General features: G+C 47.9%; 3 protein-coding genes across 5 annotated transcripts in view; 2 read left to right on the top strand and 1 right to left on the bottom strand.

Annotated features, from left to right (window-relative positions):
- The window catches only part of LOC109880936 (caprin-1), a 43,509-nt gene extending 41,296 nt beyond the window's left edge, over positions 1 to 2,213 (top strand). For all 3 annotated transcript variants that reach the window (XM_031801555.1, XM_031801553.1, XM_031801554.1), the window contains one exon: positions 1,558 to 2,213. In XM_031801555.1, coding sequence (XP_031657415.1) covers positions 1,558 to 1,671 — 114 coding nt within the window. In that variant the 3' untranslated portion in view covers positions 1,672 to 2,213. The remainder of the gene's footprint in view (positions 1 to 1,557) is intronic.
- On the top strand, positions 1,755 to 4,835 carry LOC116356309 (putative protein FAM47C). Its single transcript, XM_031801459.1, has 4 exons — positions 1,755 to 1,794; positions 2,468 to 2,544; positions 3,525 to 3,793; positions 4,054 to 4,835. Exons 1-4 carry the CDS (start codon positions 1,755 to 1,757, stop codon positions 4,754 to 4,756), a joined length of 1,089 nt encoding a protein of 362 aa, XP_031657319.1. The 3' UTR covers positions 4,757 to 4,835.
- A 3,654-nt stretch (positions 4,836 to 8,489) lies between these two features.
- The window catches only part of LOC109880940 (tyrosine-protein kinase CSK), a 37,971-nt gene continuing 26,386 nt past the window's right edge, over positions 8,490 to 20,074 (bottom strand). The window contains exons 6-12 of the mRNA XM_031801581.1: positions 18,819 to 18,978; positions 18,375 to 18,474; positions 17,406 to 17,496; positions 17,217 to 17,290; positions 14,691 to 14,886; positions 10,045 to 10,131; positions 8,490 to 9,713 (exon numbers count right to left, since the gene is read on the bottom strand). Of these exons, the coding sequence (XP_031657441.1) occupies positions 9,531 to 9,713; positions 10,045 to 10,131; positions 14,691 to 14,886; positions 17,217 to 17,290; positions 17,406 to 17,496; positions 18,375 to 18,474; positions 18,819 to 18,978 (891 nt within the window). The 3' untranslated portion in view covers positions 8,490 to 9,530. The remainder of the gene's footprint in view (positions 9,714 to 10,044; positions 10,132 to 14,690; positions 14,887 to 17,216; positions 17,291 to 17,405; positions 17,497 to 18,374; positions 18,475 to 18,818; positions 18,979 to 20,074) is intronic.

Genomic DNA, 20,074 nt, shown 5'->3' with positions numbered 1-20,074 from the left:
TTGACCTTATCACTCACACAGGATGGATGTTGAGCTAACATGCTCAGGACCAGTTTCCCGGACACGGATTAAGCTCTGGACTAAAAAGCACTTTAAATAGGGGGAGCTGTTATTTTTTATTTTTTGGTAGTTCAAGACTAGACTTAATCTGTGTCTGGGAAGTTGGCCCTCAAAGTTGTCCTTCCCTTTGCCATAAGGGATCTTGGATGGTCGCAAATGTTCTGTTTGGCATCTATAAGAGCAGGGGGTGGCAGGTTGCCTAGCGGTTAGAGTGGAGGGGTGGCAGGTTGCCTAGCGGTTAGAGTGGAGGGGCGGCAGGTTGCCTAGCGGTTAGAGTGGAGGGGCGGCAGGGTTGCCTAGCGGTTAGAGTGGAGGGGCGGCAGGGTTGCCTAGCGGTTAGAGTGGAGGGGCGGCAGGGTTGCCTAGCGGTTAGAGTGGAGGGGTGGCAGGTTGCCTAGCGGTTAGAGTGGAGGGTTGGCAGGGTAGCCTGGTGGTTAGAGTGGAGGGTTGGCAGGGTAGCCTGGTGGTTAGAGTGGAGGGTTGGCAGGGTAGCCTGGTGGTTAGAGTGGAGGGGTGGCAGGTTGCCTAGCGGTTAGAGTGGAGGGGCGGCAGGGTAGCCTGGCGGTTAGAGTGGAGGGTTGGCAGGGTAGCCTGGTGGTTAGAGCAGGGGGTGGCAGGTTGCCTAGCGGTTAGAGTGGAGGGGTGGCAGGTTGCCTAGCGGTTAGAGTGGAGGGTTGGCAGGGTAGCCTGGTGGTTAGAGTGGAGGGTTGGCAGGGTAGCCTGGTGGTTAGAGTGGAGGGGTGGCAGGTTGCCTAGCGGTTAGAGTGGAGGGGCGGCAGGGTAGCCTGGCGGTTAGAGTGGAGGGTTGGCAGGGTAGCCTGGTGGTTAGAGCAGGGGGTGGCAGGTTGCCTAGCGGTTAGAGTGGAGGGGTGGCAGGTTGCCTAGCGGTTAGAGTGGAGGGGTGGCAGGGTAGCCTGGTGGTTAGAGCAGGGGGTGGCAGGTTGCCTAGCGGTTAGAGTGGAGGGGTGGCAGGGTAGCCTGGTGGTTAGAGCAGGGGGTGGCAGGTTGCCTAGCGGTTAGAGTGGAGGGTTGGCAGGGTAGCCTGGTGGTTAGAGCAGGGGGTGGCAGGTTGCCTAGCGGTTAGAGTGGAGGGGTGGCAGGTTGCCTAGCGGTTAGAGTGGAGGGTTGGCAGGGTAGCCTGGTGGTTAGAGTGGAGGGGCGGCAGGGTTGCCTAGCGGTTAGAGTGGAGGGGTGGCAGGTTGCCTAGCGGTTAGAGTGGAGGGGTGGCAGGTTGCCTAGCGGTTAGAGTGGAGGGTTGGCAGGGTAGCCTGGTGGTTAGAGTGGAGGGTTGGCAGGGTAGCCTGGTGGTTAGAGCAGGGGGTGGCAGGTTGCCTAGCGGTTACGAGCGGTGGGCCGGTATCCCAGAGCGGACTGGTTTTGTGTTCCTTCTCTTTGTCATTTTACTGAAGAGTCTCATTCTATTTGTTAGGAATCTATAAAGGACTACTCTCTAAGAACTGTCAATAATGTTTTGTCCCTCTTCCTCTGCCGCTTCAGGACGGTTATAATCAGGTAGACCGTGAAATGCTGAATCAGAACTACAAACGTGGTGCGGGTCAGGGATCCAGAGGTGTGTCTCGAGGAGGCAATGCCCAGGCCATCAGGTCCTGATCGGGCCTGTTTGACTGACTCCGACTGCTGGTTCCAACTCACTCCTTGTCCTTGGCCCTAAGGGATCACACACACCGTACTGAATGTTGATCTGCTGTTTGTTCAGCGACCACCTGATCGCTGGTGGACATGTGACATTTTCGTGCGACTCTACGTGTAAAATCTGTTTGCAGTCAGCACTCTGAACAGAGGTGTTAAGTACTCTCAGCTAGAAACTGGTTTGTCTGAGCCTTAAAAACGTCTGGAGACGTAAAACCGGTGTAGTGGTAGACTGACTTAGGTCTCTCTCTTTTGTTGTCCTGAGTGGGACAAGGATGCAACAATCGCATGTGGAGTTTCCACCATATTGCGTCTTACAGATCTGTAAAAAAAAAAAAATGTAAGGGTCCAAGGTGGTGGGGGGGTGTATAAGGAGCGAATTGGGACAGGTTTTGACAGAGCGACAACATGCCATACCTCACTTTTTATTTGTCATGTGGTGTTCCTCATTAGATTGTTAACAAATAAAACCAATAAAAATCCTGACTTTTGGATTAAAGTCATGCCTGCTTTGACATTTAAAAGAACAACAAGATTTGTTTTAAAATGACTCTGAATATACAAGCCAAGCTGTAAATCCGACAAATGGGTTTAAGCATTCCCTGTTTTGAAACAAATATACCTGTAAACTTGAAAGTTTTCATTTTTATGAAATAACACACATACTCACTCTGTCACTGCTGGTCCGAGTCCCCAGGAGTACTTCTCTGTTCTCTTGCCCAGTCCCCCAGGAGTACTTCTCTGTTCTCTTGCCCAGTCCCCCAGGAGTACTTCTCTGTTCTCTTGCCCAGTCCCCAGGAGTACTTCTCTGTTCTCTTGCCCAGTCCCCCAGGAGTACTTCTCTGTTCTCTTGCCCAGTCCCCAGGAGTACTTCTCTGTTCTCTTGCCCAGCCCCCAGGAGTACTTCTCTGTTCTCTTGCCCAGCCCCCAGGAGTACTTCTCTGTTCTCTTGCCCAGCCCCCAGGAGTACTTCTCTGTTCTCTTGCCCAGCCCCCAGGAGTACTTCTCTGTTCTCTTGCCCAGCCCCCAGGAGTACTTCTCTGTTCTCTTGCCCAGCCCCCAGTAGTACTTCTCTGTTCTCTTGCCCAGCCCCCAGGAGTACTTCTCTGTTCTCTTGCCCAGCCCCCAGGAGTACTTCTCTGTTCTCTTGCCCAGCCCCCAGGAGTACTTCTCTGTTCTCTTGCCCAGTCCCCAGGAGTACTTCTGTTCTCTTGCCCAGCCCCCAGGAGTACTTCTCTGTTCTCTTGCCCAGCCCCCAGGAGTACTTCTCTGTTCTCTTGCCCAGCCCCCAGGAGTACTTCTCTGTTCTCTTGCCCAGCCCCCAGGAGTACTTATGTTCTCTTGCCCAGTCCCCAGGAGTACTTCTCTGTTCTCTTGCCCAGCCCCAGGAGTACTTCTCTGTTCTCTTGCCCAGCCCCCAGGAGTACTTCTCTGTTCTCTTGCCCAGCCCCAGGAGTACTTCTCTGTTCTCTTGCCCAGCCCCCAGGAGTACTTCTCTGTTCTCTTGCCCAGCCCCCAGGAGTACTTCTCTGTTCTCTTGCCCAGCCCCCAGGAGTACTTCTCTGTTCTCTTGCCCAGCCCCCAGGAGTACTTCTCTGTTCTCTTGCCCAGCCCCCAGGAGTACTTCTCTGTTCTCTTGCCCAGCCCCCAGGAGTACTTCTCTGTTCTCTTGCCCAGCCCCAGGAGTACTTCTCTGTTCTCTTGCCCAGCCCCCAGGAGTACTTCTCTGTTCTCTTGCCCAGCCCCCAGGAGTACTTCTCTGTTCTCTTGCCCAGTCCCCAGGAGTACTTCTCTGTTCTCTTGCCCATCCCCAGGAGTACTTCTCTGTTCTCTTGCCCAGTCCCCAGGAGTACTTCTCTGTTCTCTTGCCCAGTCCCCAGGAGTACTTCTCTGTTCTCTTGCCCAGTCCCCAGGAGTACTTCTCTGTTCTCTTGCCCAGTCCCCAGGAGTACTTCTCTGTTTCTCTTGCCCAGCCCCCAGGAGTACTTCTCTGTTCTCTTGCCCTGCCCAGCCCCAGGAGTACTTCTCTGTTCTCTTGCCCAGCCCCCAGGAGTACTTCTCTGTTCTCTTGCCCAGCCCCCAGGAGTACTTCTCTGTTCTCTTGCCCAGCCCCCAGGAGTACTTCTCTGTTCTCTTGCCCAGCCCCCAGGAGTACTTCTCTGTTCTCTTGCCCAGCCCCCAGGAGTACTTCTCTGTTCTCTTGCCCAGCCCCCAGGAGTACTTCTCTGTTCTCTTGCCCAGCCCCCAGGAGTACTTCTCTGTTCTCTTGCCCAGCCCCCAGGAGTACTTCTGTTCTCTTGCCCAGCCCCAGGAGTACTTCTCTGTTCTCTTGCCCAGTCCCAGGAGTACTTCTCTGTTCTCTTGCCCAGTCCCCAGGAGTACTTCTGTTCTCTTGCCCAGCCCCCAGGAGTACTTCTCTGTTCTCTTGCCCAGCCCCCAGGAGTACTTCTCTGTTCTCTTGCCCAGCCCCCAGGAGTACTTCTCTGTTCTCTTGCCCAGTCCCCAGGAGTACTTCTCTGTTCTCTTGCCCAATCCCCAGGAGTACTTCTCTGTTCTCTTGCCCAGTCCCCAGGAGTACTTCTCTGTTCTCTTGCCCAATCCCCAGGAGTACTTCTCTGTTCTCTTGCCCAGCCCCCAGGAGTACTTCTCTGTTCTCTTGCCCAGCCCCCAGGAGTACTTCTCTGTTCTCTTGCCCAGCCCCCAGGAGTACTTCTCTGTTCTCTTGCCCAGTCCCCAGGAGTACTTCTCTGTTCTCTTGCCCAGTCCCCAGGAGTACTTCTCTGTTCTCTTGCCCAGCCCCCAGGAGTACTTCTCTGTTCTCTTGCCCAGCCCCCAGGAGTACTTCTCTGTTCTCTTGCCCAGCCCCCAGGAGTACTTCTCTGTTCTCTTGCCCAGCCCCCAGGAGTACTTCTCTGTTCTCTTGCCCAGCCCCCAGGAGTACTTCTCTGTTCTCTTGCCCAGCCCCCAGGAGTACTTCTCTGTTCTCTTGCCCCATAATGTGATTTTGGGTTCTAAAAAAGTATTGTTTTTAATTGTTGTTTTTTAAAGAATCTCTCAATTCCTCAGTTTGTAAATTGGTGTTGCATCGAAGGGTTTCAATAAAGATGATGTTGCATTATCCTTGATTTGTGGTCGTTGCGTCCAGTGTCGTCTATTGCTGAGTGATTCAGGAGCAGCAAGGATCGAACAAGATGGTTTCCTTGTTGAATTGTCTTCTCCATAGAAAAGTGATTGCAGCAGATGGATGACATGGAGTTAAAACAGGAGATGTCTTTATGGAGAGTGTGGATTACTAGAACATGTTTCCAATACACCCGATTTGACGATCATTACAAATTCTGGTGTGTGTGTATATTTCACATTGATGTTGGGTGACATGTGTGATATATATATATATATATATATATACTGCTCAAAAAAATTAAGGGAACACTTAAACAACACAATGTAACTCCAAGTCAATCACACTTCTGTGAAATTAAACTGTCCACTTAGGAAGCAACACTGATTGACAATAAATGTCACATGCTGTTGTGCAAATGGAATAGACAACAGGTTGAAATTATAGGCAATTAGCAAGACACCCCCAATAAAGGTTCTGCAGGTGGTGACCACAGACCACTTCTCAGTTTCTATGCTTCCTGGCTGATGTTTTGGTCACTTTTGAATGCTGGCGGTGCTTTCACTCTAGTGGTAGCATGAGACGGAGTCTACAACCCACACAAGTGGCTCAGGTAGTGCAGCTCATCCAGGATGGCACATCAATGCTAGCTGTGGCTAGAAGGTTTGCTGTGTCTGTCAGCGTAGTGTCCAGAGCATGGAGGCGCTACCAGGAGACAGGCCAGTACATCAGGAGATGTGGAGGAGGCCGTAGGAGGGTAACAACCCAGCAGCAGGACCGCTACCTCCGCCTTTGTGCAAGGAGGAGCAGGAGGAGCACTCCATGAGCCCTGCAAAATGACTTCCAGCAGGCCACAAATGTGCATGTGTCTGCTCAAACGGTCAGAAACAGACTCCATGAGGGTGGTATGAGGGCCCGACGTGCACAGGTGGGGGTTGTGCTTACAGCCCAACACCGTGCAGGACGTTTGGCATTTGCCAGAGAACACCAAGATTGGCAAATTCGCCACTGGTGCCCTGTGAATTTCAGATGTGCTCAGTGTGAACCTGCTTTCATGTGATAGTCTGGAGACGCCGTGGAGAACGTTCTGCTGCCTGCAACATCCTCCAGCATGACCGGTTTGGCGATGGGTCAGTCATGGTGTGGGGTGGCATTTCTTTGGGGGGCTGCATCCCTCTATGTGCTCGCCAGAGGTAGCCTGACTGCCATTAGGAACCGAGATGAGATCCTCAGACCCCTTGTGAGACCATATGCTGGTGCGATTGGCCCTGGGTTCCTCCTAATGCAAGACAATGTTAGACCTCATGTGGCTGGAGTGTGTCAGCAGTTCCTGCAAGAGGAAGGCATTGATGCTATGGACTGGCCCGCCCGTTCCCCAGACCTGAATCCAATTGAGCACATCTGGGACATGTCTCGCTCCATCCACCAACGCCACGTTGCACCACAGACTGTCCAGGAGTTGGCGGATGCTTTGGTCTGGGAGGAGATCCCTCAGGTGACCATCCGCCATCTCATCCATCAGGATGCCCAGGCGTTGTAGGGAGGTCATACAGGCACGTGGAGGCCACACACACTACTGAGCCTCCTTTTGACTTGTTTTAAGGACATTACATCAAAGTTGGATCAGCCTGTAGTGTGGTTTTCCATTTTAATTTTGAGTGTGACTCCAAATCCAGACCTCCATGGGTTGATAAATTTGATTTCCATTGATAATTTTTGTGTGATTTTGTTGTCAGCACATTCAGCTATGTAAAGAAAAAAGTATTTAATACAAATATTTCATTCATTCAGATCTAGGATGTGTTATTTTAGTGTTCCCTTTATTTTTTTGAGCAGTGTATCTATACAGTGGGGCAGCCACCAATTGTGCAAGTTCTCCCACTTAAAGATGAGAGAGGCCTGTCATTTTCATCATAGGTACACTTCAAATATGATAGACAAAATGAGAAAAAAAAATCCAGAAAATCACATTGTAGGATGTTTAATGAATTTATTTGCAAATTATGGTGGAAAATAAATTACACCAGTCTAATCTCAAGAGTTGATAGGCTTGAAGTCGAAGAGCTGCTGGCAAAACGCTGCTGCCTACCATCGCTCAGTCAGACTGCTCTATCAAATATAAAATCAGACTTAATTATAACACACAGAAATACGAGCCTTTGGTCATTATTATGGTCGAATCCGGAAACTGTCATTTCGAAAACAAAACGTTTATTCTTGTATTCAATATAAATCCATGTATTCAACGCTGAGTCCAGTGGGCTAAATCAGGGTCACACAGTGTTTCTTGGTAGTCATAAATAAATATACTTAGAAACCAAAGACCACACACATGGTTATGGGCTTACAAAAGACACCTGTATCATGTCAGATTTGAAATGTAATTACATTTTGAGTGCGTTTGTAAATTTACTCTGGCTATCTACTCGGATTTCAGAGCACTCTAGTCTGCCAGAGCGCAGAATAGCTGATGAGACCGGTTTCAGTAAACGTCGGCAAAAAAAAGCGTAATTAAAAATTGTTGCCAGCAGCAGTTACAAACGCTCTGGATAACATGAAAACAGCTTAACCAGCTCTGCTAGGGCGAGTAAAATGGTCAGTGAGGTTCTCTCATTTGTGTCTGGAAATAGCTAGTAAACGAGCCAATGTTTGCCAGTTAAGTTGTCCTGTGTGCCGTTGTGAGGTCAAAGCGTCCAGTGTGCGCTCTGAATTTATGAACGCCCTGAGAGCGAAACTCTCTGAATTTACAAATGGACAATCTGAGCACACATTGAATTTAGAGTGCTATCTGAGTACACTCTGCACTCCAGATTGAATTGACGAAAACCACCTTTATATACATCACAGAAGACTGAAATATAACACAACCGTTTGACATAAACACCCGATAGAGTTCAAAATCACAATAGTTTGATAGTTACAGTGACAGACAACCAATATCTCCTTCTTTACCATGATAATGTCGCTCTTCTGTATCTACTAAATAATGGATGACTGTGAAGCTCTGCGGGGACCAGACAAAAGTGTTTTTATACACAGTAAGGGGAACAGTATTATTTCCTGTCCGATTATCATGTACTATAGATGTTCAAATCAATGCATCATGGACTCAGAGAAACAATCTGTAAAATCTTCGTTCTCGTCCAGTGTCCTTTTCGGACCACTGTGGATCGCAGTCATTCTGTGTTAAATAGATATTCGTTTCTCAAAGGTTGAGAAGCTGACGAAGCCATTGAGATGGGAACTCCGGAGTAGATAAAGGATAACAAGCTAGCTGTTGGGAGTGAAATGTCTCGGCTTCTCGAACTGGCTGGCTATTTATTTTCACTTCTCAAAAATAACTTTGTCTTCAGCCAGGTCAAAAACAAGATATATTGTAGACTTGATTACTTAGCACTGTCGGCAGCTGTCAATAGAATACATCAGCTTCATCCAATGCACATTTTACTGGGAAATAAATGTACTCAAGGATCTTTGAACCTGCGCGATTACTTTTTCAGCGCAGATGCTTGCTTTTTGTTTTCAGTGCTCATTTCCCTGTTGCACCACTACGTTGCAACCGTGAAACAAGTCCCCCATTCCACCGGAAGCTAAATAATAGTTCCACAACTATATTCACAAACGCACATCACCAAAGAACAAAATAAGACAAGTCTCAAAACATTTAAGTGGAATGATTTAATCATCTCAGCAAAGTAAAAAATAACATTAGAATCAGGGCTTTTCATCTCACATGCACAGTTCCTTTGAGTTCTCAACTTTATTTATTTTACTCTGAATATTCCAAGACCCTTAAATTTATCTGTTACAAAATTATTATTTTTTTTCTTCTCCATAATGTATTTTCCCTCTGGTACCCATTCTCTTTGTCATGTTACAGGTCATCAAATACTTTTTTCCTGGAGGATTTGTCCTGCTTTCCAGTTTGGTAAATGTGAGATGAACACTTGTCCATAAGAGAGAAGGATGTGGAATGAAAATTAGACCATGTATAAAACATAGAAAAATAGAAAGAAATAAAAAAGGCAAGCGTGTCTGTGGGGATAGTCCTGCGTTCATTCTGGAGGCACTTTGGCACAGATTAATACCCTCTTAACCCGTATGGGTAGAGCGCAGGGACATGGGAAGAGTAATACCTGGCTCTGGGTGAATTCACACTACTGAGCCAAGCTCTACCTACTGCACTGGCCTGGTTATACATCTAATGTAAAAAAAATAACATATTTGAGCCAGCACGGTGCGAGAGTGTGAAAGGAGTATAGTACCTCACGACAGGGCAGGATTGGTTTGTTTGACACTGGGTACACACTGTAGTCAGCCAGACGGACACACCCACTACTGTACTGTAGTACAGGCAACCCTGAGGTGGGGGGGGGGGTGGGGGGGTGCCAACAAGTGGCAAAAACATTTCAACAGAATGAGAAATTATAAAACATCAAGTCAGAAAAGCAGTGAACTTTTAACACAATCGGGTGGGATTCTTTCATTTATGGAGAACAATAAAGGGAGGAAGGAAGATCTCTGACTGAGGTCTCGATAAATCTCTGACTGAGGTCTTGATAAAGGCAGGTCCCATCACAAAAGAAGAGCAATCCTTGTCTGTCCTCTCTCTCATCATAATTTCTCTACCTCCCCCCTCTTCCTCAATGAAAGGAGAGCCGCCCTTGTCCTCTCTCCCCTTCCTCCTATTCCTATCCTCTCAAAGGTAGAGCTCCTTGGCTAGGATATGATGCAGTTTCTCCCGGAGGACTCTGAAGCGGGGTCGCACCAGGGGGTCCAGGGTCCAGCACTGCTTCATGACTTCATACACCACCTCAGGACAGCCGTCCGGGGCGTCCATCTTGTAGCCCTTCTCTACGCGTGGTACCACCTCCTTCAGAGGCTGAGGGAGGAGGAGAAGGTTGGGATGAGGAAATCGGAAAATAATAAAAAGGTGAAGAGCGGAGTGGACACGGGAGTCATTTATAGAGGGTCAGAGTGGACACGGGAGTCATTTATAGAGCATCAGAGTGGACACGGGAGTCATTTATAGAGGGTCAGAGTGGACACGGGAGTCATTTATAGAGGGTCAGAGTGGACACGGGAGTCATTTATAGAGGGTCAGAGTGGACACCTTTCAGATTTACTACATCAACTCTTAACTGCTTAGATTCATATATAGTCTATAAGCTGTCACACACTTGCCAATCTGTCCAGGCAAAAAATATACTTACAATTCTGGGGTAAGGCACTCGGCCAAAGGAGTAGATCTCCCACAGCAAGATCCCATAGCTCCACACATCTGACTTGGTGGAGAATTTCTGTTGATCAAGACAGCATTTCAGCTCATGTGTAACACATACAGTACATCATTAAAATGGTGCCAATCAGCAGTACAATACCATCGATATATTCTAAAATCTCAAGTCGACCTCTAACCCCTACACTCCCTGTAGATCTCAGAGGATAAGATAAGTGTAAGCAATATGGTGGGAGCTCCATTTTGTCCTCTTGATAGGCTAGATGGATATGCTACCATATTGCTTTACACCTATCCAATCTCCTCCAATCAAACCAAGCTCCAAGAGCAGGGGGTTGGGCAAACCTTTTGGCTCAAGGAGAACAGTAACAACTAGTGAACTGTAGGTGTGCATATGCCTGCAGAACATTTTCACATCGACACAGTAACAACTAGTGATCTGTAGGTGTGCATATGCCTGCAGAACATTTTCACATCGACACAGTAACAACTAGTGAACTGTAGGTGTGCATATGCCTGCAGAACATTTTCACATCGACACAGTAACAACTAGTGAACTGTAGGTGTGCATATGCCTGCAGAACATTTTCACATCGACACAGCAACAACTAGTGAACTGTAGGTGTGCATATGCCTGCAGAACATTTTCACATCGACACAGCAACAACTAGTGAACTGTAGGTGTGCATATGCCTGCAGAACATTTTCACATCGACACAGTAACAACTAGTGAACTGTAGGTGTGCATATGCCTGCAGAACATTTTCACATCGACACAGTAACAACTAGTGAACTGTAGGTGTGCATATGCCTGCAGAACATTTTCACATCGACACAGCAACAACTAGTGAACTGTAGGTGTGCATATGCCTGCAGAACATTTTCACATCGACACAGTAACAACTAGTGAACTGTAGGTGTGCATATGCCTGCAGAACATTTTCACATCGACACAGTAACAACTAGTGAGTGAACTGTAGGTGTGCATATGCCTGCAGAACATTTTCACATCGACACAGTAACAACTAGTGAACTGTAGGTGTGCATATGCCTGCAGAACATTTTCACATCGACACAGCAACAACTAGTGAACTGTAGGTGTGCATATGCCTGCAGAACATTTTCACATCGACACAGTAACAACTAGTGAACTGTAGGTGTGCATATGCCTGCAGAACATTTTCACATCGACACAGTAACAACTAGTGAACTGTAGGTGTGCATATGCCTGCAGAACATTTTCACATCGACACAGTAACAACTAGTGAACTGTAGGTGTGCATATGCCTGCAGAACATTTTCACATCGACACAGCAACAACTAGTGAACTGTAGGTGTGCATATGCCTGCAGAACATTTTCACATCGACACAGTAACAACTAGTGAACTGTAGGTGTGCATATGCCTGCAGAACATTTTCACATCGACACAGCAACAACTAGTGAACTGTAGGTGTGCATATGCCTGCAGAACATTTTCACATCGACACAGCAACAACTAGTGAACTGTAGGTGTGCATATGCCTGCAGAACATTTTCACATCGACACAGTAACAACTAGTGAACTGTAGGTGTGCATATGCCTGCAGAACATTTTCACATCGACACAGCAACAACTAGTGAGTGAACTGTAGGTGTGCATATGCCTGCAGAACATTTCTGCCCTTGTACCATATACCTACCCCTTGTTTTGTTGTGAACACAAAATTGATATAATTTATATCATCACAGACACAGTCAAACACATACACAGATCCTGCATCTCTACCCTTGTAAAGTGCAAACTTAAAAAGAGATATATATTATATGACTGGAGACATGCAAAATGTAAAAAGCAGATGTGTAAAAAAAATTAAAGATTCTAAAATTTGAGTGAAACATCCGTTTCCTTTGGAACAGTCCGTTTCTGAAAGCATATTAAGGAACAATTCTCATCTCCGTTGTGAGCCATATTTACAGTTATCCAATCACCTCAGCCCAAATCTGACTGATTAGTTATTACCTGTATCCAGGTGCATTGCTGGATCATTCTCACTGCATCACCATCACCTTGGAAAAGCATCATCCTTGCCTACCCCAGTCACGGTTATATGAGTCTTAAAATGTGAACAATGGGTCTGGGTCACCTATCTTGGCAAAGGAATCAAAAAAGTCTATGGTCATCTTTGATATTGAGATTCTCATAAACAGCTGACAATTGGTCATTTATTAAATTTGACCTGTGATGGGATTTGTTGTAATTCATGAATGAGAATGTTTTTTTCACACACATATCTGGACCTGAATAAAAACAAGCACCATTTGGGCTTTTGTAATGTTTGGGAACTTTGTTTACATTCAGTGAGACGTAGAACTGGTGGTCTATTGTTTCCGTTTTGGACTTCTCCTTTTAAAACACTGTGTCACATTAGATGTCGATGAGCTACAATTGTGTGTGTGTGTGTCTGTGTGTGTGTGTGTGCGTGTGTGGTAGTGCTTTCTCACTCTGTCATTGAGCATTTGAATGAACCCCCTTGCCCGTATAAAGTTGACAAGTTTTACAGCTTTAACACACTTTTACACAGGGCTTCCTGATGAATAATACAGTGAATAAATATTCATTTCGAGTTAGAGTAAAAGAAAGCCCTGTCTCGTCATCTTTTTAGTAGGCCAATGTTTTACCGGTTAGATTTGTTGATACGTTTTGTCAGTTGGCTCCAAGGTAGATTCCGTTTGTTCCCATCATCGATTCCATCGTAATAAAGTTCCTCCGTTATTTCAAAGTTCTCATTTTTTATTCCTGACAAAAAAATGTCAAGTTGAGCGGTGTCTCTGATGTCAGTAGTCTCCTCCAGTAGAAAAACGATCGACGCCATCTATTTTTTTTCCTTCAACCTCGGGAGATTAGCTTCTCCTCTATGACCCCCACAGGCAACAGGTGATGTTCTGATAAACTAATGGTCTCCAATTGGTTTTTTACTCTCAGGACAAAAATTCTACTTTGTACTGTCGCGACCATACACTCTTTCAGCAAACTCCCTTTTCAGCAAAAGGTTTGCTTTGCGATTTTATCTGCCACTATGTATCTCGCCTTAGTTACGGAGTCTTGAGTAGAACACCGTTTCAGCAAACTCCCTTTTCAGCAAAAGGTCTGCTTTGCGATTTTATCTGCCACTATGTATGGGGGCCGTCCTGGGTGCTTTATGGACTTAGTTACGGAGTCTTGAGTAGAACACCGTTTTAGCAAACGTGTTTTGTTGGGCTTTTAAAATTAGTGGCAAGTTGAGGCCTTCCTTGCCTTTTCCTGAGATTTCTAGCGTAGTTATTAGCATGCTTGCTTGAAAAATAACAATTGAGATTATATTCCTTAAGGAGAAGTTTATCTAAAGTTTCATGCATAACACGTGTATTTTCATCAACGTTTATGATGAGTATTTCTGTAAATTGATGTGGCTCTCTGTAAAATCACCGGATGTTTTGGAACTACTGAACATAACGGGCCAATGTAAACTCAGATTTTTTAAAATATGAACTTTATCGAACAAAACATACATGTATTGTGTAACATGAAGTCCTATGAGTGTCATCTGATGAAGATCATCAAAGGTTAGTGATTAATTTAGCTCTCTTTCTGCTTTTTCTGACTCCTCTTTGGCTGGAAAAATGGCTGTGTTTTTCTGTGACTTGGCTCTGACCTAACATAATCGTTTGGTTTGCTTTCGCCGTAAAGCCTTTTTGAAATCAGACACTGTGGTGGGATTAACAAGACGTGTATCTTTAAAAGGGTGTAAAATACTTGTATGTTTGAGGAATTTTAATTATGAGATTTCTGTTGTTTTGAATTTGGCGCCCTGCACTTTCACTGGCTGTTGTTGAGGTGGGACGCTAGCGTCCCGAATATCCCAGAGAGGTTAAACGGCAACACTTTCTTGGCATATTATTAGTAAAACAAGTATTTTGCTGTCCATTCTTCTTTAAAACAACATTCAGTCCACTTCTCATTTTCTCAGCACTCATTTTTCACGTCAAAAGTTGTCAAGGAATGAAGTGGCTGTGATGACGGAGCGTGCCGCCAGGCCACAGCACCATCTATTGGAAATACAGAGCGCGCCGCCAGGCCACAGCACCATCTATTGGAAATACAGAGCGCGCCGCCAGGCCACATCACCATCTATTGGAAACACAGAGAGCACCGCCAGGCCACAGCACCATCTATTGGAAATACAGAGCCCGCCGCCAGGCCACAGCACCATCTATTGGAAATACAGAGCGCGCCGCCAGGCCACAGCACCATCTATTGGAAATACAGAGCGCGCCGCCAGGCCACATCACCATCTATTGGAAACACAGAGAGCACCGCCAGGCCACAGCACCATCTATTGGAAACACAGAGAGCACCGCCAGGCCACAGCACCATCTATTGGAAACACAGAGAGCACCGCCAGGCCACGATCTACAGATTCCTCCCTTTCTGAACACTACCCAGGGTAAACTTTCCATACCACGGCTCAAACTCGGGGCCCTCTGCCTCGCTAAAACGTGACCGCCCTCCTTGACAAAATTCAAACCAGTTGAGCTATGGAAAACGATCAAATTCGATAGCGACATTGAGAACATTTCCAGCTAGCTCGTTCTAGCCTACCTTTTCCCTCAGAGCCTCTGGTGAGGTCCACTTGATGGGCAGTTTGGCCGTGTCCTGATTGGATGAGGCCTCTTTGGTCAGGCCAAAGTCGCTGACCTTAGCGATGTTTTCGTCAGACACCAGAACGTTTCGCGCCGCCAGGTCTCTGTGGACAAAGTTATTGGCCTCCAGATACTCCATGGCCTCACACACGTCACTACGGAGGAGGAGGAGGGGGGAGGAGGAGGAGGAGGAGGGGGAGGAGGAGGGAGAGGAGGAGGAGGGACACAGGCAACATTTAGTTTAATTATTTAATGTACAGTTTAGGAGGAGGAGGAGGAGGAGGAGGGGAGGAGGGAGAGGAGGAGGAGGGGGAGGGGGAGGAGGGGGGACACAGGCAACATTTAGTTTAATTATTTAATGTACAGTTTAGGAGGAGGAGGAGGAGTGGAAGAGGAGGAGGGGGAGGAGGGGGGACACAGGCAACATTTAGTTTAATTATTTAATGTACAGTTTAGGAGGAGGAGGAGGAGGGGAAGAGGAGGAGGGGGGACACAGGCAACATTTAGTTTAATTATTTAATGTACAGTTTAGGAGGAGGAGGAGGGGAAGAGGAGGAGGGGGAGGAGGGGGGACACAGGCAACATTTAGTTTAATTATTTAATGTACAGTTTAGGAGGAGGAAGAGGAGGGGAAGAGGAGGAGGGGGAGGAGGGGAAGAGGAGGAGGGGGAGGAGGGGAAGAGGAGGAGGGGGAGGAGGGGGGACACAGGCAACATTTAGTTTAATTATTTAATGTACAGTTTAGGAGGAGGAGGAGGAGGGGAAGAGGAGGAGGGGGAGGAGGGGGGACACAGGCAACATTTAGTTAAATTATTTAATGTACAGTTTAGGAGGAGGAGGAGGAGGGGAAGAGGAGGAGGGGGAGGAGGGGGAGGAGGAGGGGGAGGAGGGGGAGAGGAGGAGGAGGGGGAGGGGAGGAGGGGAAGAGGAGGAGGAGGAGGAGGAGGGGGGACACAGGCAACATTTAGTTTAATTATTTAATGTACAGTTTAGGAGGAGGAGGAGGAGGGGAGGAGGGAGAGGAGGGGAAGAGGAGGAGGAGGAGGAGGGGGGACACAGGCAACATTTAGTTTAATTATTTAATGTACAGTTTAGGAGGAGGAGGAGGAGGGGAAGAGGAGGAGGGGGAGGAGGGGAAGAGGAGGAGGGGGAGGAGGGGAAGAGGGAGGGGGGACACAGGCAACATTTAGTTTAATTATTTAATGTACAGTTTAGGAGGAGGAGGGGGAGGGGGAGGAGGGGAAGAGGAGGAGGGGGAGGAGGAGGAGGGGGAGGAGGAGGAGGGGGGACACAGGCAACATTTAGTTTAATTATTTAATGTACAGTTTAGGAGGAGGAGGGGGAGGGGGAGGGGGAGGAGGGGAAGAGGAGGAGGGGGAGGAGGAGGAGGAGGAGGAGGGGGAGGGGGAGGAGGGGAAGAGGAGAGGGAGGAGGAGGAGGGGGAGGAGGAGGAGGGGGAGGAGGAGGAGGAGGAGGGGAAGAGGAGGAGGAGGGGGAGGAGGGGAAGAGGAGGAGGGGGAGGAGGAGGAGGGGAAGAGGAGGGGGAGGAGGGGAAGAGGAGGAGGAGGAGGAGGGGGAAGAGGAGGAGGGGAAGAGGAGGAGGAGGAAGAGGAGGAGGAGGAGGAGGAGGGGGGACACAGGCAACATTTAGTTTAATTATTTAATGTACAGTTTAGGAGGAGGAGGAGGAGGGGAAGAGGAGGAGGGGGAGGAGGGGAAGAGGAGGAGGGGGAGGAGGGGAAGAGGAGGAGGAGGGGGAGGGGGGACACAGGCAACATTTAGTTTAATTATTTAATGTACAGTTTAGGAGGAGGAGGGGGAGGGGGAGGAGGGGAAGAGGAGGAGGGGGAGGAGGAGGAGGGGGAGGAGGAGGAGGGGGGACACAGGCAACATTTAGTTTAATTATTTAATGTACAGTTTAGGAGGAGGAGGGGGAGGGGGAGGGGGAGGAGGGGAAGAGGAGGAGGGGGAGGAGGAGGAGGAGGAGGAGGGGGAGGGGGAGGAGGGGAAGAGGAGAGGGAGGAGGAGGAGGGGGAGGAGGAGGAGGAGGGGGAGGAGGGGAAGAGGAGGAGGAGGGGGAGGAGGGGAAGAGGAGGAGGGGGAGGAGGAGGAGGGGAAGAGGAGGGGGAGGAGGGGGAGGAGGGGAAGAGGAGGAGGAGGAGGAGGGGGAAGAGGAGGAGGGGAAGAGGAGGAGGGGGAAGAGGAGGAGGAGGAGGAGGAGGGGGGACACAGGCAACATTTAGTTTAATTATTTCAAGTACAGTTTACACTGGCAGTGAGGTCTCTGTTCAAGTTGTTGGCATTGAGATACTCCATCGCCTCACACGCAAGTCACAATGGGGGGGGGTGGGTCGACATGTAAAGAGTCTGACAATGCTAACCAAACTTGACGATGTTACAATTCCAACTGGTTGCTCTAAGCCACTGTCAACAGACTTCTGATAATATTATTGAAGATGTACAGATCAATCATTATCATACTCACAGTGAGAACTTGAGTAGACAATCCCCGAAGATCACTGTCCGGCCTCTGGAGCGCAGGTAGTCCACTAGACTGCCCTATAAAAGAGAAGTCTTCAGTGCTATCTGGTTCTTCATTTCTATAAATATATATATATATATATTTATTTATGAACTCCCTTTAACTTAACTGAATCATAAAGAGCCAACCTACCTTGGCCATGTACTCGCTGACAATAAACAGGCTTCCCGTCTCCTCAACGATGACACCTATCAACTGAACCAGGTTATTGTGTCTCAGCTGCCTGCAGAAGAGGACCAACACACATTAGCAAGAGTTCAACATTTTAGAAAAGCTGTTTAAATAGCTGCACAGTAAACCAACACGTTTCATTCCACCAAAACCTCACAGATCAAGCGAACACTGATCTAAGAAAACAATAAGGATGTTAAACACTTGACCAGAGTTGTGGTCCTCTCTCAAAGCTCTGAAACTAACCAGAGTTGTGGTCCTCTCTCAAAGCTCTGAAACTAACCAGAGTTGTGGTCCTCTCTCAAAGCTCTGAAACTAACCAGAGTTGTGGTCCTCTCTCAAAGCTCTGAAACTAACCAGAGTTGTGGTCCTCTCTCAAAGCTCTGAAACTAACCAGAGTTGTGGTCCTCTCTCAAAGCTCTGAAACTGACCAGAGTTGTGGTCCTCTCTCAAAGCTCTGAAACTAACCAGAGTTGTGGTCCTCTCTCAAAGCTCTGAAACTGACCAGAGTTGTGGTCCTCTCTCAAAGCTCTGAAACTGACCAGAGTTGTGGTCCTCTCTCAAAGCTCTGAAACTAACCAGAGTTGTGGTCCTCTCTCAAAGCTCTGAAACTGACCAGAGTTGTGGTCCTCTCTGAAACTAACCAGAGTTGTGGTCCTCTCTGAAACTAACCAGAGTTGTGGTCCTCTCTGAAACTGACCAGAGTTGTGGTCCTCTCTGAAACTGACCAGAGTTGTGGTCCTCTCTGAAACTGACCAGTTGTGGTCTTCTCTCAAAGCTCTGAAACGGACCAGAGTCGTGGTCCTCTCTCAAAGCTCTGAAACTAACCAGAGTTGTGGTCCTCTCTTAAAGCTCTGAAACAGACCAGAGTTGTGGTTCACTCTGAAACTGACCAGAGTTGTGGTCCTCTCTTAAAGCTCTGAAACTTACGTCATAACTGAGGCCTCTGCGATGAAGGCCTGTGCCGTGGCATCATGCTTGATACACTTCACAGCTACTTTGGTCCCTCTGTAGTCTCCCACCTTCACATCTGAAGAGAGAGAGACACAGACTCAGGATGGGTGTTTAACCCTTCCACATCCTGGAAATTCTTGGCTCAATAGTCATGGGTGGCCAATGAGCGGCACACTCTGTGTAAACGGTTTACACACCCATCCTGCGTCTGCGTAAGTGAGAATGAGAGCATCCATTTAAGACCATTTTTCACACACACTCCAACAGAACAGATATTGGGTCCAGTGAACTGACATCCCAGAACAGGGTGTGACGCAGAGGAGTGACTGAGCCCCCCCCCCCCCCCCCCCCCCCCCCCCCCGAGGGCCTAACATCCCCATAAAACCGCAGACATACATGGACAGGCACACACATACTTGCCTCCAAACTCTCCCTTGCCTATGGACTGCTGAATGTTGAGCTCCTTCCTGTTCAGAGCCCAGCCACTCCTAGAGAACTCATCCTGGGCTGCCACAGTTCCCTCCTCCAGCTTCGGCTTGATCAGTTTGGTGCAGAGACCATCTGCGTCTTTGGTATAGTGCTGAGGACAAGGAGAGGACAAGGAGAGAGAGAAGGCGTAGGTCAATAACATGACCCAGGAAGGGTTAAAGGTTGTGAATACTGGTTGATGCGTTAGATTTTAACCAGGTTTGGGGTCAATTCAGGAAGTAAAAATAGAGTTGATCCCAACCCTGGTAGGAACCTTAGGATTTATTCAGCAGGACCTAGCAGTAACCAACAGAGGGCAGCATTGTTAAAAACAGCAGAGCATTGGTTGGGTAAATATATATATATACATATATACGCATGTCATCAACATGTGCTTTAGGTCCATGTACAGTGAAGGAAGAGAGAGGGGGGTTTAGAAGGAAGGAAGGAAGGAAGGAAGAGGGGGGTTTAGAAGGAAGGAAGGAAGAGAGAGGGGGTTTAGAAGGAAGGAAGAGAGAGGGGGGTTTAGAAGGAAGGAAGGAAGAGAGAGGGGGGTTTAGAAGGAAGGAAGGAAGAGAGAGGGTGGTTTAGAAGGAAGGAAGGAAGAGAGAGAGAGGGGGGTTTAGAAGGAAGGAAGAGAGAGAGAGGGTGGTTTAGAAGGAAGGAAGAGAGAGAGAGGGTGGTTTAGAAGGAAGGAAGAGAGAGAGAGGGTGGTTTAGAAGGAAGGAAGAGAGAGAGAGGGTGGTTTAGAAGGAAGGAAGAGAGAGAGAGGGTGGTTTTAGAAGGAAGGAAGAGAGAGAGAGGGTGGTTTAGAAGAAAGGAAGAGAGAGAGAGGGTGGTTTAGAAGGAAGAGGGTGGTTTAGAAGGAAGGAAGGAAGGAAGGAAGGAAGGAAGGAAGGAAGGAAGGAAGGAAGGAAGGAAGGAAGGAAGGAAGGAAGGAAGGAAGAGAGAGGGTGGTTTAGAAGGAAGGAAGAGAGAGAGAGGGTGGTTTAGAAGGAAGGAAGGAAGGAAGGAAGGAAGAGAGAGAGGGTGGTTTAGAAGGAAGGAAGGAAGGAAGGAAGGAAGGAAGGAAGGAAGGAAGGAAGAGAGAGGGTGGTTTAGAAGGAAGGAAGGAAGGAAGGAAGGAAGGAAGAGAGAGGGTGGTTTAGAAGGAAGGAAGGAAGGAAGGAAGGAAGGAAGAGAGAGGGTGGTTTAGAAGGAAGGAAGGA

The sequence above is a fragment of the Oncorhynchus kisutch genome, linkage group LG22 (assembly GCF_002021735.2).
Source record: "Oncorhynchus kisutch isolate 150728-3 linkage group LG22, Okis_V2, whole genome shotgun sequence".
NCBI lineage: Eukaryota > Metazoa > Chordata > Actinopteri > Salmoniformes > Salmonidae > Oncorhynchus > Oncorhynchus kisutch.
The sequence above is the reverse complement of the archived record's forward strand: the minus strand, read 5'-3'. Positions and strand labels throughout refer to the sequence as shown.

What these genes read in the sequence shown, in the direction of transcription:
- LOC116356309 (XM_031801459.1), top strand. Translation starts at nt 1,755, where the DNA reads ATGTTGATCTGCTGTTTGTTCAGCGACCACCTGATCGCTG. An exon ending in CAGCGACCACCTGATCGCTG is followed by an intron (nt 1,795 to 2,467) that starts GTGGACATGTGA and finishes TCTCTTGCCCAG; the next exon opens with TCCCCCAGGAGTACTTCTCT. An exon ending in TTCTCTTGCCCAGCCCCCAG is followed by an intron (nt 3,794 to 4,053) that starts GAGTACTTCTCT and finishes GCCCAGTCCCAG; the next exon opens with GAGTACTTCTCTGTTCTCTT.